At 32.9% G+C, this 16,324-nt stretch overlaps 2 protein-coding genes across 3 annotated transcripts; both read right to left on the bottom strand.

The window, feature by feature from the left end:
* Positions 1-1,551: 1,551 nt before the first annotated feature.
* On the bottom strand, positions 1,552-3,138 carry LOC128284370 (ADP-ribosylation factor-like protein 2). Its single transcript, XM_053022381.1, has 5 exons — positions 2,862-3,138; positions 2,661-2,771; positions 2,340-2,502; positions 2,079-2,159; positions 1,552-1,703 (listed from the first exon to the last, which is right to left on the bottom strand). Exons 1-5 carry the CDS (start codon positions 2,924-2,926, stop codon positions 1,641-1,643), a joined length of 483 nt encoding a protein of 160 aa, XP_052878341.1. The 5' UTR covers positions 2,927-3,138; the 3' UTR covers positions 1,552-1,640.
* An 847-nt stretch (positions 3,139-3,985) lies between these two features.
* On the bottom strand, positions 3,986-11,080 carry LOC108474008 (uncharacterized). Of its 2 annotated transcripts, none has more exons than XM_053021898.1 (26): positions 10,757-11,080; positions 10,508-10,669; positions 10,081-10,246; positions 9,845-9,961; positions 9,606-9,739; positions 9,371-9,521; positions 9,220-9,284; positions 8,913-8,984; positions 8,615-8,730; positions 7,987-8,161; positions 7,790-7,900; positions 7,624-7,702; positions 7,358-7,501; positions 7,141-7,254; positions 6,828-6,949; positions 6,651-6,733; positions 6,416-6,540; positions 6,214-6,334; positions 5,945-6,082; positions 5,478-5,574; positions 5,245-5,370; positions 5,030-5,122; positions 4,803-4,929; positions 4,568-4,713; positions 4,407-4,487; positions 3,986-4,303 (listed from the first exon to the last, which is right to left on the bottom strand). In XM_053021898.1, the coding sequence occupies exons 1-26, from the start codon at positions 10,910-10,912 to the stop codon at positions 4,175-4,177; spliced, it is 3,150 nt and encodes a 1,049-aa protein (XP_052877858.1). In that variant the 5' UTR covers positions 10,913-11,080; the 3' UTR covers positions 3,986-4,174. The 2 variants fall into 2 exon arrangements, with proteins under 2 accessions (XP_052877858.1, XP_052877859.1); XM_053021899.1 differs by having other exon boundaries at positions 4,824-4,929.
* Between the last annotated feature and the right edge of the window lie 5,244 nt (positions 11,081-16,324).

Below are 16,324 nucleotides of genomic sequence, written 5' to 3'. Positions count from 1 at the left end.
ACAATGCTATAACAACTATTATTACTTCACATCATGCAGTGATCACTACCATCACAACATTGCAAATGGTCCATAAAAACACTAACAGAAAAAGTAAAGAGATGAACTCTCACCAGAGAATCAGAGGCATCTTTCTGGACTTTGCCACTTGAATTTCCAGTTTCAAGATTTTCTACATTTTTATTGGAACCTTCTCCTTGCAAAGTGTCCTGCACTTAACACCATTAGGATACAGTTCATTATTTCACTATACATCCAATTCCTAAACTCATTACACAAAATTCCTTACTAAATAAGCAAATAGTAAGGGAAAAAACTCACTCACCTCACAGACCATTAATTCAACATAAATCCTTAACACTACAAACCTTACCATTTATAGAACTTCATATAACCAATAATCATCAATGTAAATTCTACAAATTACTCAATTCAAACAATCTATACCATGTATCTAACACTCATACAGCTTCATGATTGATACAGTTTTCACCAATGCCACCACAAACCAAGCAAAAGAACTCACATTTCTCATGATTCTCCTCATAGTAGCCCCTTAACTCACTGTTACTCACAAAAATTCTCATAAAAAACATGTCTACTTCATTCTTTTCTTCTTCTTCATCAAAATCATCATCATCACCATCATCGTTTTCTTCATCATGAACCCTGTTCTTGAAAAACTCTTTGCAACTATCAATAATCTTGTTTTGTATTTGCATGTTGGCAAACCTGGCTTGGTCTTCAATTGAAACAGGTCTTACCATGGGGTCCTTGGGTTCTGGCCATCTAGAAGAGGAAGGTGATGTGGGTTTCAGAAGGATTGACCAGTCGAGCCCAGGGTCAGGTTTGGGTGGAGGGTGGGATCCTGAATGAGCAAGCTTTCTTCTGTTGATGGGGTTTTGAGTTGAAGGTCTGGGTCTCATCATACGGGTTCATTAGGGGTCCGTTTTTTGACAAAGCGATGAGATCGAGGCAAAGGATGGGGAGGGGAAGGGAAGGGCTTCGAGTTAAATTCTTGGGGAAGGAAAATCTTTGGAAAACGTCTTACCAAAATAAAATCTGTAAGACATTTTACTAAAATCAACGCTTCTTTTCCCGTGTTTTGTAAAAGACTTTAATTATTTTCAGCCAAACAAACATGGGAAAAGGCTGAAAACCTTTTCCGGAAAAGCTTTTACCCCTAAACAAACGCAGCCTTAAACTCGGGTTGCTGGATTCAGAGTCCAACGCCATGACCACTAAACCATGGGACCACCGTTGAATGTGTAGCCACAGACTTATCTACATAAAGTAAACACTAAAAGACAACAATCTTGACACGAACGTAAAAAGGGCAGACGGTCTGTAAAGAAATCATTATCAGATTGGTATTAGAACATTGAGTGATATGTGATAAATATAAGTACTTCAGACCTTCAATTTTGCTATTTGAAATTCTCCAAAGACATTCAAATGTTTATCTTTCTGCTTCAGAAGTCAACCAACCAAAGTACTTAGATTTCTAATCTATTACTGTGCTCTCAAATGAATTATTATAACATTTTATATCAATCAGATTCAGGCTAGTCAAGCATGTAAATCCGCGAGGCAACATCTTGCACCAACCAATCGAATCCCTCAAGAAGCCCTTCACCAGTTTATGCACTACACCCTACAATTTTCCAATGCCGAGTTTTATCCATAGCTTCCAGGTTCAGCACCTGCACAGCACAATTTTATGACCAAACTCAATGGGCGGGGGAGTTCAAAGTACATGACTTTAAACAATATTCACATGCCTACAGCAAACCAGCATTTCAAATGCTAGTTTTAGTGGCAGGAAAATCAGTGAACTAGAAGCCAAAAGAAAAGCTCATACTTTGAAATTTAGTCTCCAGTCATGCATTTATACGAAACCTTTCTAGCAAACAAACACATCCGAACACAACGTGCGCGAAATAACTTTGGGTCCTTCATAAATTAAGAACTAAACATCGCATTCACGGTTTTGCGGTCTAACAAACATAGACAAAGACAACGAAATTAAAAAATTAACAAGCTGAAGTAAGTACTTAATTATCAACTAGTAATCTTACTTTAGCAATTTCAGCTGGTGTAAGAGCACCTTTTATATCCTGTTTGTTTGCTAGTATCAACAAAGATGCTCCTGATAATCTCTGCAACACAAAGAAAGCATAAGCCACAGTTTACATTGCACGGCATTAGCTTGCAAGGTTTCGTTTTCTATTATTTATTGCAGCAACCTCAAACTGTTATAGTAAGATGGATAGCTTCACCGAAATGAATATAAGACGCGCATTTGATGGGGAAAAAAACAAGTCAAATTAACATCTTACCTCTTCCTTTAGAAGATTATCCAGTTCCATTTTGCAATCATCTAATCTTCTAAGATCTGAGCTATCAACAACCCAAACCAAACCATCTGTTTGCTCAAAATAGTTCCTCCAATATGATCTTATAGTTCTTTGACCACCTACATCCCATATATTCAGAGTATATCTGCCGAAACCCAAAATCAAATCTAATTCAACATTACAAATCATAAATATAATGAAGAAAACTACAAAAAGAAACAACCCAAAAAATTTTATTTTCAAACACTTGGTGAGCTCAGGTAGTTAATGATTAGAAATTGTTAAAAAATGCGAAAGCTTTACTTCTGGTATGTGATGGTTTTGATGTTGAAACCAAGAGTGGGACTAATTACGCTTGTATCCTCTCCGTTAATCTTCAAAACAATTGTGGTCTTCCCTGAATTATCAAGCCCACTGCGCCAACAATTCGGTATAATTATGAATACAAATTATCGAAAGAACAAAAAAAAAAAATTTGAAGGGAGAGAAAAATGTGAAACTTACACCATAAGGATTCGCATTTCCTTTTCTTTTCTCTTGATTTTCCGAATGATACTAAGAAGTCCCATTTCTTCAGCTTACAGCAAAGATAGAAAGAAACTAAGAAAATTTTCGATTGATCTGCAGATCGAGAAATTTTGGTTTCAAGATTTTGCGGAGAAATATATAGCATTGTCCTTTGGACGATATTGCTTTGGGATTAGAAAGAGAGAAAAAAAAAGAAAGTACATTCCATTTTTTCATTTTCTCTCATTTTTATCTCCTGTTCTTTTTCCTTTTTCTATCCAGTGTTCAGATTTTTGTCTAAACATGTACCTTGGTGATTAATTTAGTGATTTGTATTTTAACTAGATCATTGGAGGTCCACAAAGTGAGAAAATGTTGAAAAATAAATAATATTTAATTGTTTTGGGATTAAAAAGAAAAAAAGAGAGTACATTCCATTTTTTCATTTTTCACTCCATTTTTAGTAATTTGTAATTTAACCACATCATTGGAGGTTCACAAAGTGAGTAAAAGAAAATTTATGTAAAAATTATATTTGAAAAATAAATAACATTAAAAGAAATGATATTTCTTCTTTGTAAAAAACACAACTAATCATTTCAAAAAAATTAAAATAAGAAAAACTAATAAATTTATTAATAATGAGTGAAGCTTTATGTGATTTGGATTGTGTAGATAGTGGATAAGTTTTAATTGGGTAAAATATTTCTTCTAAGTCTCTCTTAATTTCAATATTAAAAAGTAATTAATTACTATTAATAAATTATCTGAATACTTTTCATCAATTTACTCTAATAGAAGAAGAAGATAAGTATCTAAAATATCTTTTAAAATATATACACAAACTAAATATTTAAACATTTGATAATTGATACATAAATGCGCATTGAATTAGCTTGTCAAATTTAATTAAGATCAATTTCCACTTTCGTTTGATTTATGTTTTCACTATTTAACTTTTAAAAAACAAATAGCAAAAAACCTAAAAATTATCCCCTTAGATAAAACCTTTTAACTCCTGTATCAAGACAGAAAAAAAAATTAACTCGTTTTTTCTATTAAGATATACCCTTTGTTTTTAACCTTTGTACTGCAATTACATCAGCATTTTACAAAATAAATTCTAGCAATGAAAAACATTAAATATAATAACAAAATTGAAGAGTTTTGCTATATCAGTTAGCCAGGGCAAGGGCTTGAGAGTTTTGGTGATCTATGCTACAAAAGTTGAACACTGTTTTCTCTTACTCGACCCTATGTTGGCACCTCGTATTTTCAGCTACCAAGGGTGGGTGTCCTAATTTTTTCCCTTAACTCGAAAGCTTGGGAGCCTTGAGCAGATAAACATCTCTCACAAATCCTTCCCCCAGTTCACCTATATTTCTCAACAAATCAACCGGATATTTTTCGGCCGTTTCTTCCGCTTCTCGTTCTCGTTTCTTCCAAAAGTAAATGTATAAAATTAGAATTCAAAACAATTTGCAGATTGTTTTACATCATAAAATACTATCATTCAGAAAAACAATGCGTCATTCATCATACCTTTGACCGTTCCCATGTTAGACCGATAGCATCACCTCCTAATGAATCATACCATAACTTCAATCTGTTGGAGAACCCTTTCTACGGAAGTAAAAGGATATGTAAGCACAAAAGATTGAGATGCTAAGATCGACATCTAAGCTTTTTTCTTAAATACTTACCTCTACATCTCCAACAAAGCACCTTAGTGGATCAAAGTTTACCATTAGCTTGGTTTTAAGTTGCTCTAAGCTACTACCCTTCATATCGGAAGGCAATAGGAAGGGGTGGAAACAAGTGCTAGCATTGCCATGAGCCACATGCCGCCCTGACCAGAACAGTATTTATATTACTAATAATTCGACAGGAAGAAATTGATAAAATCAAACTAATATAATAGTGGTGAAAAATGAAAACCTTTGCCTCCAAGGAATATACCTTGGTCCAGTTCAGATGTGAAGAGAAGACGTTTTGGGTAAGGTAATCTATCTCCATGGAGAAGTATTACAGCATCATAGAGGCTCAGTGGAGTTCGGAGAAGGCACTGCAAGCCAAAAATGGCCAATATAAGTATAGGTTTAGAAACAATGCAATAGCAGAAAAACAGGAATGGAATACCAAAAGTCAATAAGTGTATAATGCACCTCCCATCCACCGGAATCAGTCTGATTTTGCAATATGAGTTTTGTCAACAAGCTTGCACTGCTTCGAGCGTAAGCCGCCAACCTTTTGAGCTCCTTTTGCATAAAAAAGAAAACACATTAGGTGAAAGATATAAGCAGTTCTACTACTACTATTACTAAAGCCTGAAGGTAAATGGAGTTAATGCAACCAAATTCAATTCAAAGGGATCACTAACCAATGGATTTGGTGAGCATCTAGTCCAAGCTTCAGATGCCTTGTCATAAGCAGTAGCCAGGAACATGGCCTTGCTTTCGTTTTGGGGGTTTTCTTCGTAAGCTTTTCTACTTTGCGTAAAGTTATCCTAGACAAGCAGCGTACAAATTAGTTACTGCTTAATAAAGAACAAACATGAAAGAAAAACATCATATACTCTTAATTATTAATCATTTTCCAAACTGCAAAACTTACATCAATCTCTTTCTCATCATTTTCGCTCAGATCACCATTTATATCAACAACCAATGGAGAAAAAGCCCAATCATGTTCAGCTAGTAGCCGCAAGAACCTGATATTCAAGGTATAAAAAAGGGAAAAGCAAAGGAACATTAACTGTCAGTTTATGTAGTCCCTTCACAGCAGTTTCAAAGTGTTGCTGAATCAATCAACAGCAAAGACCTATATACGTCACCTGACAATGTCTATGAAATAGGATAAATCCTAATCATTTTATAATTATAGTAATTGCAACTTCAATATATTGCAATAGCAAATCCCATATTAAATCAAAACTAGAAATTTATATTCAAGCACAGCTTAATCATACAACATAATGTGGTTAAGTATGGCACAGGTTTACTACCTTATTTGCATAAAATAAGAAAACTTCAAGATTGACTATTTCAAATGAAACTTCAAAGTGACAGAGAGAAGTCAACCTTAAAAATCCAGTGATCCGCGAACAGGGAACATTAAATGGTAGAGGCTTCAAAAAGAGGTAGGCAACTAATAGCTCAGCAGCCTCTTCTGCCAAGCAAGCTGAAAAGAGATGTGAAGCAAGCCACCGTTTTGCAAGCCTTCGCAAACATTAAAACAAAATCAACATGATTAAGGATTCAGAATCTTTTATTTCAACCAGATAAAATAAATTTAAATAATTAAATCCAAAAGAAAGAACTCCACAAGCTAAAACGAGTCAATTTGGCACCTAACAACCGGCCCAAATATCGGGTAACGGAACTGTAATCCATTTATCATGCTTGCATGTTGACTACGAACAAAAAGCATTTTATCAGCAGATGAAACCCGCTTCATTTGGTCACCTCCAACTACAAAGAAATGAAATATGTAACTCTACATGACAATAGTTCAAGAATAAAGAATTCACGGATCAGGATGAGAGTTCATACTTTCTTTATTCACCAGGCTTAGGCCTCTCTCATGCAAAATTCTAAGACGAAATGCATATCCATCCATGAAAACATCCACATCTTCCTCAGTAGCAGTACATGTTATCCCCCAGTTATCCTGAAGACTGCCGTAACACTTCATTAACTAGATTTGTCAAAAAAAAAAAAAAAAAAAAAGAAACATTTTTCATATATTTAACATAGCCTAGGGATAAATGCTGATATAATGACTTACCTTTCTGCAATTTTCAGAAGGAAAACTGATTTAGTTTTCTCAATTAGGACATCATCCATTGGCCAACTCCCAGAACCTTCCAACTATATCATCAGAAACAAAAATAAATAAATAATAATTCAACTGTTTGAATATGATGAAAGAGGGGGAAAATGACTTGACGAAATAATAACATGCCTGAATCATAACTTCAAGTGACTGAACGCAGAATGGGGTCAAATTATGTAACCTTGCCACATCCACCTTTTTATTTGCCAGAGGATGAGGTTCAGGAGGAAATACAGAAGTAAACCTGAAAGCTGCGAATGTGATAAATTATGCCAAAAATCATGACTGCTTACTCAAACAGAAGGAACCAGTTTATCCTTTGCCTCAAAGCACATGCAGAATATATCCCTTAGAGCCCAACCGCAACAAAATTCCACAAAAGATTTAAAAAAGATCATAAAAGGATAAGCTTTTATAATTAAAAATAAAAAATAAAAAATACCAGAATCAAGAGGCTGCACACTAGATATCTTCAAGGGAACATCTTCAATGGAACGCAATCGTTTAGACAATGCTTCAAAAGTTCCAAGCAGTTTTACAGAATGTGATACCGGGTCTGGGAAAATGATATCAATGCATGCATTGCATGAATAACCACAAAAGGCAAAAACAAACAAACAAACAAAAAAGAGCAAGCATTTAATGGTTAATACGATTACCTTTACCATCATGTAGCAAACAGAAATCAAGCTGATCCACTACTGGGACAATATCCTTTTTCGATAAAGAAAGATGGCGTCCCAGTAAAAATTCAATAATTCCTTTTAAAATGAGATGTCTTGTCCCCTGTTTGCTCTCCCATACTAGAAAAAAGGGGGTAGCAGTCAAGCTAAGCTTTCCAATTTGGATTGAAGAATAGAGTCTGAAGGGGCAATTACACAACTTAATTCTCAAATCAGCCAATAAAGGACCATGACTTTCTCACCTGTGCTTTCTGCAATTTTACCATCTTGAAATCTCCGAAGCTCAGCCTTCTCACCCCAAAATTTTCGAAACATGAGAGCCTGTTGCAGGAAAATGAAGATTAGTCCAAACTAGATGATTCGGGCAATCAACACAAACTTATCAATAAAAAGAAATGAAAACAATACCTCGTCTTTCTTTTCAGCATTTGGGCCAATATCTACAACCCTAAAAGCCTTCTCTACAGAGCTCACTGAAATTCCAACAAATAATGGCTCACTATCAAGTGCTGATAAGCCCTGGATTCATGACCTAGGATTAGAAGTAGAACTATAAAAAATTTTAAAAATTTTTAAAAAATTAAAGTCAATCATAGATTCTATACATTTTCAACATTAAAGTCCGAATAAGTGTTCCTCCAAATAACACGAATAAACTTCGCTCTATCAGTCAATCCTTGATTAAGCAGACTGTGTACATCCTGCTCATACACTCTCCAACATTCCTCATCCAAGCAAAATCCCAGAGAATAAACCTCACTATTTCCTTTCAAGTTCAATCTGATAAGTACAAAGATGTAAATAGTCATTACAAAGAGGTGAAAATAGTGATAGATTGCCTTCAACAAGCATCAAAAACACAAGTAGCTACAAGAATGCATCAATTGAAAGAGCGGTTGCTTCAAACAGCTAGGCTCCAAGAAAAAGATGCATTCAGTAAGATAACAAATTATTTACTTCAAAATTTGAATATATATATATATATATATATCAAATAACAACGGCAAGTTGATCAGAGAAAAAGCATAGTCTCTTTCTTTGTTGATTCTATCAGACCAAGACAGAATGTAAATATAAATAAATAATATCTGGCATAAAGACCTTCTAAATGCTCAAACGCAATTATTTTATAACAATAAACAGAAGGAAACAAACTAATTACAGTTTCCAACCTATCTTTTTCTTTGAGACAAGACGAAACAAAGAAGGAGCCATCAACCTATTGATGCATACCTAACGCAATAATCGTATTTAGCGGCATTGTCAATCTTGGTTGTGAAAATTTCCTCGAATCCACCATCTCTGCATTTTTCTAAACACCTAAGTGTCAACGCAACTTCATCTTGTAGCTGATTGTGGGAGGAAAATACACTTCGTATTAGAATTCCATCCAATCAGAATAAATCAGAAACTTAAAATTTGTCTTCAGTTATAGAAGCAAAGTCAAATATAGACATGGAATCTTTTGAAGAATGACATAATTTTAGAAAATCGTCATATAGGTCTTCCAACCATAATCACAAGAGGATACCTCGGGATAAGCAACACTTGATATTCTGAATGCCAAATTGAAGCGGGTTGAAGAATTAAGCTGCTCATTTCCCTGTTCAAAAACCCAAGGAATTAACACAATATGTATTGTACATCCATGTAAAAATACAAGGGAAGGAGGTTAAATCGGAAACACATGAATTAATTAGCACCCCCAGCCAACATTATGTTACATCTTAAAAAGTATCTAATAACGGTAAAATTTAATAGCATAAAACATTTACAAGGATAGCTTTTCAACGATCGTATACCAAAAAGTATGAAAGCCAATGAAAATCACAACGGACCTTAGAAGAAGCATTCTGGTCTGACATTGGAAAGTAAAGCCCATGCTTCCACAATGGATCAGTTTCTGTGGAACAAAAACAATTTGAATTTCTAACAAAATTTGATGATTAGTGTTCCTCTACAGGTATATATTAAATGCTAAAAGCATACCAATAAATTTCAATGTGGCACGAAATATCCCCATTGGCATCATATCACGGTTAATCTTATTTTTGGCCACAAGGTACGACACTATAATAGATATTAGAAACCCATTTAAGCAATCATGAACATATATCGAACTTCTCAACCGAGCCCAGACCTGCACCAACAATATACCAAAATTTCAGATGCAATGCCATGAAAAACTCAATGTTTAGAATGCTTCAAGTATATGGCATAATACCTTCAGCAAGATTAAGGCCTCTCCCAATTCCTTCCATCCAGAAAATGTTTTCTTAACAAAATTTGACTTCTCCTCTAAATACATGTCTTCCAATATGCTACAATTATATATTGGTGTAGGCTGAGGATCATCCCCTTCATAAGATTTATAGACATATATTATCAGTGTGAAGAGATGGACATTCACCGTACAGCTCAAGGGTGGGGGGAGGGGGGGAAGAACTAATGGCTATGTATTACCTGCATTCAGAGCTCGTACATTGTTCCGCTTCATGTTCAACTTGGAAAGATCGAATAGGGATGTTGCTGTGGGAATTATTCTGATAAAAAGCCCAGGAACTTCACCAAGGTTTGCAGCTACAATGCCATTATTTAAATTTGACTAAATCAGGGATTTGTTCGAAAGTTTAGGGAACTGTCAACTTGTGATAACATGACAAAGGTGATTTTATTGGGAACTCAAGTAAGAAATAAACCTGGATAGACAACCAATACAGGTTTCCTAGCCTCGTTTTGCAAAGCAGACCATTCAACCTTCTGAATTGATGAAGAGGATTTCAAGTGCTTCTTTATAACACAGAGGTAAAGGCACCTTTTAGCATGATACCGGTAATTTAGGTAGTCTTTCTCGTGGAAACATTCCTGCCATATTTTAAAAATTGCTAAACAGCAGCATCTTTGACTTCGTATCAATGTAATAATCTGACCGATTTAAAGCCATGGTAATAATTTCGAATTCATCATATGAAAAAAACAAAATTCAAGCATTTTAAGTAATGCTACGCAAAATTGAACGCAATAAACTAAATTATAAATTAACTTCTTAAATGCTACACGTTAAATATATGCATTACAATTGAATACTATAGTGAATAAAACATTGCAAATTGTAAATAATCTTACCTTTGGTAAGCGGAGGAGAAGATCGACATTAACATCTGGTTTTGCTATGCAGCCTATTGAATAACTACCACCAATTTCAATAGACTTCGGCTTCTTAAATTTAAATTCGGCTTTGTCTGCACCAATATCTCTCACAAAACCTGGAGCCCAATCCGCGGTAACCTTCAAAAATCTTCCATCATTATTCCCTCCCCTTTAATTATGAAAAATAAACCAGAAAAAAAACTAATTAAATAAAAATTTAAATACCTGAAGGTCTTCAGGAATTTTATCTATGGCGGATTTGATGGCGGAAACGGTGTCGTCGACGAGCTTGGTAAGTGCAGACGAACATTCGAGACGAGCCTCCTTTAATAACTCTTGAACTTTGAAGTCCATAGAGTCAATGCAAGTTTCAGTCTCCATTGCTACTTGTGTAAAGAGATGAGAGTTGGCCAGCTAGGGTTTAAGTCTGAGAGCAGGGTTTAAACTTTAAAGTTGAACACTCCTTTTTATTATATTTTTTGCCAATAAGCTAAAACACGTTACTAAAAGAAACAGAAACTAACTGAAACAATAAAAGCCCAAAGTTCATACACCTTTAAATATTTATATTTAATATATTTAATATAATAATGGTAGATTCAATCTAATATTCAAGCTAATGTTGATATAATCTAATAATTAAGAATATAATAATTCTATTTATTTATCTATATTAATATTTTTTTTATAGAAACTGGGCCAAGTAGGACTGTTGTAGCCCTTTTTTTTTTTTATCTAATTATGTAACAAAGGTTTAATATGTAAGTCGAATGATCATAGTTGCTAAATACTTTAAGTTATAATTTGTATTTTCTTTTTCAAATTGTGAATAAATCTGTCTAATTATTTTAATATTTGTATGATAAAAGGAGGCCTATAAAATGCAGGCCTATAAAAGAAAATTTATGTGAAAATTATATTTGAAAAATAAATAAAATTTAAAGAAATGACTTTTTTTTCTTTGTAGAAAAAACACAGCTAATCATTTCAAAAAATTTAAAATAAGTAAAAATAATAAATTTATTAATAATGAGTGAAGTTTCATGTGGTTTGGATTGTGTAGGTAGTGGATAAGTTTTAATTGGGTAAAACATTTCTTCAAGTCACTCTTAATTTCAGTATTAAAAAGCAATTAACTACCATTAATAATTATGTGAATGCTTTTCATCAATTTATCCTAACGGAAGAAAAAGATAAGTATCTAAGATATCTTTTAAATATATACACAAATTAGATGTTTGAACATTTGATAATTGATACATAAACGCGCATTGAACTAGCTTGTCAAGTTTCATTAAAATCAATTTCCATATTCGTTTCATTTATGTTTTCACTATTTAATTTTTAAAAAACAAAAAGCAAAAAACCTAAGAAATCTCCCCTTGCATAAAACATTAACTCCTGTATCAAGACAGAAAAAGAAAAATTAATTCATTTTTTCATTAAGATATACTCTCTATTTTTAACCTTTGTCCTTCAATTACATCAGCATTTTACAAAGTAAATTCTAGCAATGAAAGCCATTAAATATAACAACAAAATTGAAGGGTTTGCTATATCAGTTAGCCAGGGCAAAGGCTCTGGAGTTTGGTGATCTATGCTACAAAAGTTGAACATTGCTTTCCCTTACTCGACCCTATGCTGGCTTGTATTTTCAGCTACCAATGATGGGTGTCCTAATTTTTTTTCCTTAACTCGAAAGCCTGGGAGCCTTGAGCAGATAAACATCTCTCACAAATCCTTTCCCCCGTTCACCTATATTTCTCTACAAATCAACTGGATATTTTCCGCCCGTCTCTTCCTTTTCTCATTCTCGTTTCTTCCAAAAGTAAATGTATAAAATTAGAATTCAAAATATTTTGCAAATTGTTTTACATCACAAAATACTAATTTAACTCTCTAACTTTATTCAAATGCATGTTGATTGTAATTAACAGAATATGATTATTATTTATTAAATAAAATAAAGGTTTTTTATTTATTTATAAATCATATTGAACTAGAGTTTGTTATTAGACCTAGCAAAAGAAATCATTTTTTTCCACTATGATTTCCTATCATATATATATAATATACAAGGTTCTTTGTAAATTGTAAGAAGCAACGTTTTCACACTCAAATAATTTGACATTTAGTAGCATATTATGTTGACACGTGGGAACTAAATGATTAAATAAAAGGTAATAAAAATTGTATTATTTGATAGATTTCGCTTAGTGTTAGTCTTAGATTAAAATATCATAAAATTTATTATATTATATTTTAAAATTGTATTTTAGTTATTTTATGGAAAAAATGAGTAAATCAATTTCTATACGATACATGAGTGAGTAATATAGCCTCTCTATTAAAATTGTACCTTTAATTGTATGTTTTGGTATTTATATATGGTATAATAATAATTTTAATCCTTAACGTTTACACATTTATTCAATTTGACTCCTACTTTTTTATTGGAAGTAAAATAAAATATTTTATATGTAAAGATGGTAGGCACAAAATATTACAAATTTACGAACTGATATCGAAGGTTTTGCTCGCTTCTTATTCAGAATAGATGCAGTCATGTCATTCATTAATAATCATCCAAATATTGCAATTTCCATATTTTTTTTATTACCAAAAAGTATATTTGTTATTTTAGTTTAAATTAGAAATTAAAGGTCCCACCGATATTTAAACTCGGGTTGCTAGATTCAGAGTCCAATACCCTGACCACTAAGCCATGGGACCACTGTTGAATGCGTAGCCATAGACTTATCTACATAAAGTAAATACTAAAAGACAACAATCTTAAATGCTCGTGTCTTTGCCCTTGTGCTCAATTCTGAGCATTCTATTTCTCAAATTTAAGGTGCAAGGGACACACGGCCAGATTATACGCCTACGTATATGGTCGTGCGTCACACACGACTGAGACATATGGCCGTGTCTCCACCCGTGTAGACGAAAATAGGCCATTTCAAGGCCACTTTTCTCACCCTTTTCACAAACAACCTGCATACAATACTTTCACATACCAATACAATCTAACCAAGCAACCAATTCAAGCCAAAATATGTATAAAATATGTTATATCATCCTATACACATCAATATCTAATACATACAAACACATCGAAGTCTCATAATCCCAATTCAAACTACTTCATTATCAAACCAAACCTATACATGCCATATAAGCCAAAAAAAGCATAATCAAATCTACCGGAGTAATCTGAATAGTGTGAGTCGATGTGTTGATCTGATCCTCCAAATACACGTTAATCTACAAGAAAATTAAACACACAAAGGTAAGCTTATAGAAGCTTAATAAGTTCATAGGCTTAAAATATAAATCTTACCAAACCATTTATAATTAGACTTTAAATAGAACATATCATTAACATTGCCTGCCAACCACAACTTTAATCGTTTAATTCACTTATTTGATCTCAATATCAATAATAACTTAAGTTCTTTCACAATATTTTCATATAAAACTTACCAATTATTTCCAATCAAAGAACGACTTACGGATTTGAGTATATTGTGAACAGAAGCCTAAAGGCTACATTGAAGCACATAAGTGTTAAACTGGAACCCATTAGGGTTGAACGGAAGCTCATAGGAGCTGAACGGAAACCCATAAGGGTTAAACTGAAACTCAAAAAGCTGAACTGAAACCCAATTAGGGTTAAATTGAAACTCATAAGAGTTAACTGAAGCTCATGAGAGCTAAACTGAAGGCAAACACGAAAGTTCGCGAAAAATTTGAACCCCGGTTTACTGGGGTAATTTTCTTTCAATTCTTCCTTTGTACTGAACAAATATACTTAATCCCGCGTTCTATTAATTTGAACTTCCGATCTAAATTTTCATATCGCAATTTAATAATAAACATATGAGATAATACATTATATCATTTCTAAATTAACAAATAATCATGAGAACTCAACCATATGAACTTACCTGAGGTAATTTGCAGAAGTTGTAGAAAATTCAAGGACTAATAAGCTATTTTCTCTTTTCCATGACTTTCTTTGAGTTATTGGTCTATAATATAAATTTTTTCATTCACTAGCATCTAATTCAATTCTAATTCACTTCACAATTTATGTCCTTTAATTTTTGAAATTACACTTTTACCTTAAATTTTATAGTTTTTACAATTGAGTCCCTAATCAATTAACCTATCAATTGAAATTAACACTTTATTCCATCATTCTAAACTACTACACAACCTTTGGTATTCAGAATTTTAGCACAAAACCCTAATTCTTAACTTTTTCACAATTAGGTCCTAAAAATCAATTTCTATTGAAATCACTTAATAAAATCATCACATAACAAAATTAAAGCTTCAAATCCATTTTTATTCATCATAAAATTCCAGCACTTATCCATGGAAACTTTCAAAATCACTTATAGAACCAAAAACTAATGAATTCAATAGTTGGACCTAGTTCTAAAAGTACCAAACTCACAAAAATTACAAGAAATAATCAAGAATTGAACTTACTTGTAGCAAGAATATGAAAAAACAGCTTAGAGGGACTCTTTAATGGCTGTTTTTGGTTGGAGAAACATGAAGAAATGTCTATATTTTCAATTTGGTCATTAGTTTTATTTTTAATTCTAACCAAATTACCATTTTGCCCTTAGGTCACACCAAATTTTGTCTATTTCTTCTTTCCACATGTCGTCCAGCCATTGCCCATGTGTCTAATTGCCTATTTGGTCCTTTTTTAATTACCACTTATTCTATTTAATCATTATTCCTTAATTGACTAGTTTTGCACCTTTTTCACTTTAGTCCTTTTTAATTAATTAACCATCAAAACGTTAAAATTTTTTAACGAAACTATAAAAATAATTTAGTAACATTCCATAAATGTTTATAAAAATATTTACGCTTGGTTTATGAAATCGAGGTATCGTTTCCTCATTTTCAACTCAATTTACCTATTAAATTCTTTTAATTCACAAATTTCACTAATTCAAAAATACTTATAAAATCTCACTTAACTAATAAAAATTAATTTATTGAATTTTAAAATTCACTCATCGGATATAGTGATCTCGAATCACTACTTTCGACACCACTAAAAATTAGGCTGTTAAATAATCCGTAAAGTCCGATAATGCTCCGTAACCCTATTCTAGTTACGGATAAGGGTTAGAGTGTTACATTTATTAGTATCAGAGTTTTGATTTAGCTGATTCTTAGAACGAATGTAATGTTTAAAGTGTTTAGAAATACATTTCATATAAATCTGTGATAGTGTGATGTGTATGATCCGATCTAATGCTTATTTTTCTTATAAATTATAAAGATGTCAGATAGATCCGAACATGCTGAACGTCATGAAGCTAATAGTAGAATGCAAACATCTAAGCACAAGACAAGTAGCAGTGTCTTAATTTTTTCGATGCAAGAACAAGAACTTAAAAATATGTTCTATGGATTTATGAACCAATGGTTTAATGAATTTATACAAGAAATAAATCAGGCTCAGCAACCTCCTCCCCCTACTGTACTGCATGTGGTGTCTCCGGTTGTACTTCCACCTCATCTGGTATTTGAATCTAGTAAGCATTCTCCGATAGAAAAATTTAGAAAGTTTGGGCTAAAGAATTTTGGGGTAGGTTAGATGATGACCCAGCCAAAGCTGAGTATTGGCTTCAGAATATAGTAAGAGTTTTTGAAGAAATAACTTGTTCCCCAGATAATTATTTGAGATGTGTTGTATCACTGTTGAAAGAATAAGCTTATAATTGGTGGATGACTATAGTGTTTGTGGTGCCGAAAGAG

Source organism: Gossypium arboreum, chromosome 11 (genome assembly GCF_025698485.1).
Source record: "Gossypium arboreum isolate Shixiya-1 chromosome 11, ASM2569848v2, whole genome shotgun sequence".
In the NCBI taxonomy this organism is placed as follows: Eukaryota; Viridiplantae; Streptophyta; class Magnoliopsida; order Malvales; family Malvaceae; genus Gossypium; species Gossypium arboreum.
The sequence above is the reverse complement of the archived record's forward strand: the minus strand, read 5'-3'. Positions and strand labels throughout refer to the sequence as shown.

Bases quoted from the DNA above. Each gene is read 5' to 3' on its own strand.
- LOC108474008 (XM_053021898.1), bottom strand. From the start codon at position 10,912: ATGGAGACTGAAACTTGCATTGACTCTATGGACTTCAAAGTTCAAGAG. The intron at 5,371-5,477 runs GTAAGTTTTGCA...CTGCTTGTCTAG, and splicing joins ATGATGAGAAAGAGATTGAT to GATAACTTTACGCAAAGTAG. The intron at 5,123-5,244 runs GTTAGTGATCCC...TTTATGCAAAAG, and splicing joins GATGCTCACCAAATCCATTG to GAGCTCAAAAGGTTGGCGGC.
- LOC128284370 (XM_053022381.1), bottom strand. From the start codon at position 2,926: ATGGGACTTCTTAGTATCATTCGGAAAATCAAGAGAAAAGAAAAGGAA. The intron at 2,160-2,339 runs GTAAGATGTTAA...TTTGTGTTGCAG, and splicing joins ATAATCTTCTAAAGGAAGAG to AGATTATCAGGAGCATCTTT. The intron at 1,704-2,078 runs GTAAGATTACTA...TGTGCTGTGCAG, and splicing joins CACCAGCTGAAATTGCTAAA to GTGCTGAACCTGGAAGCTAT.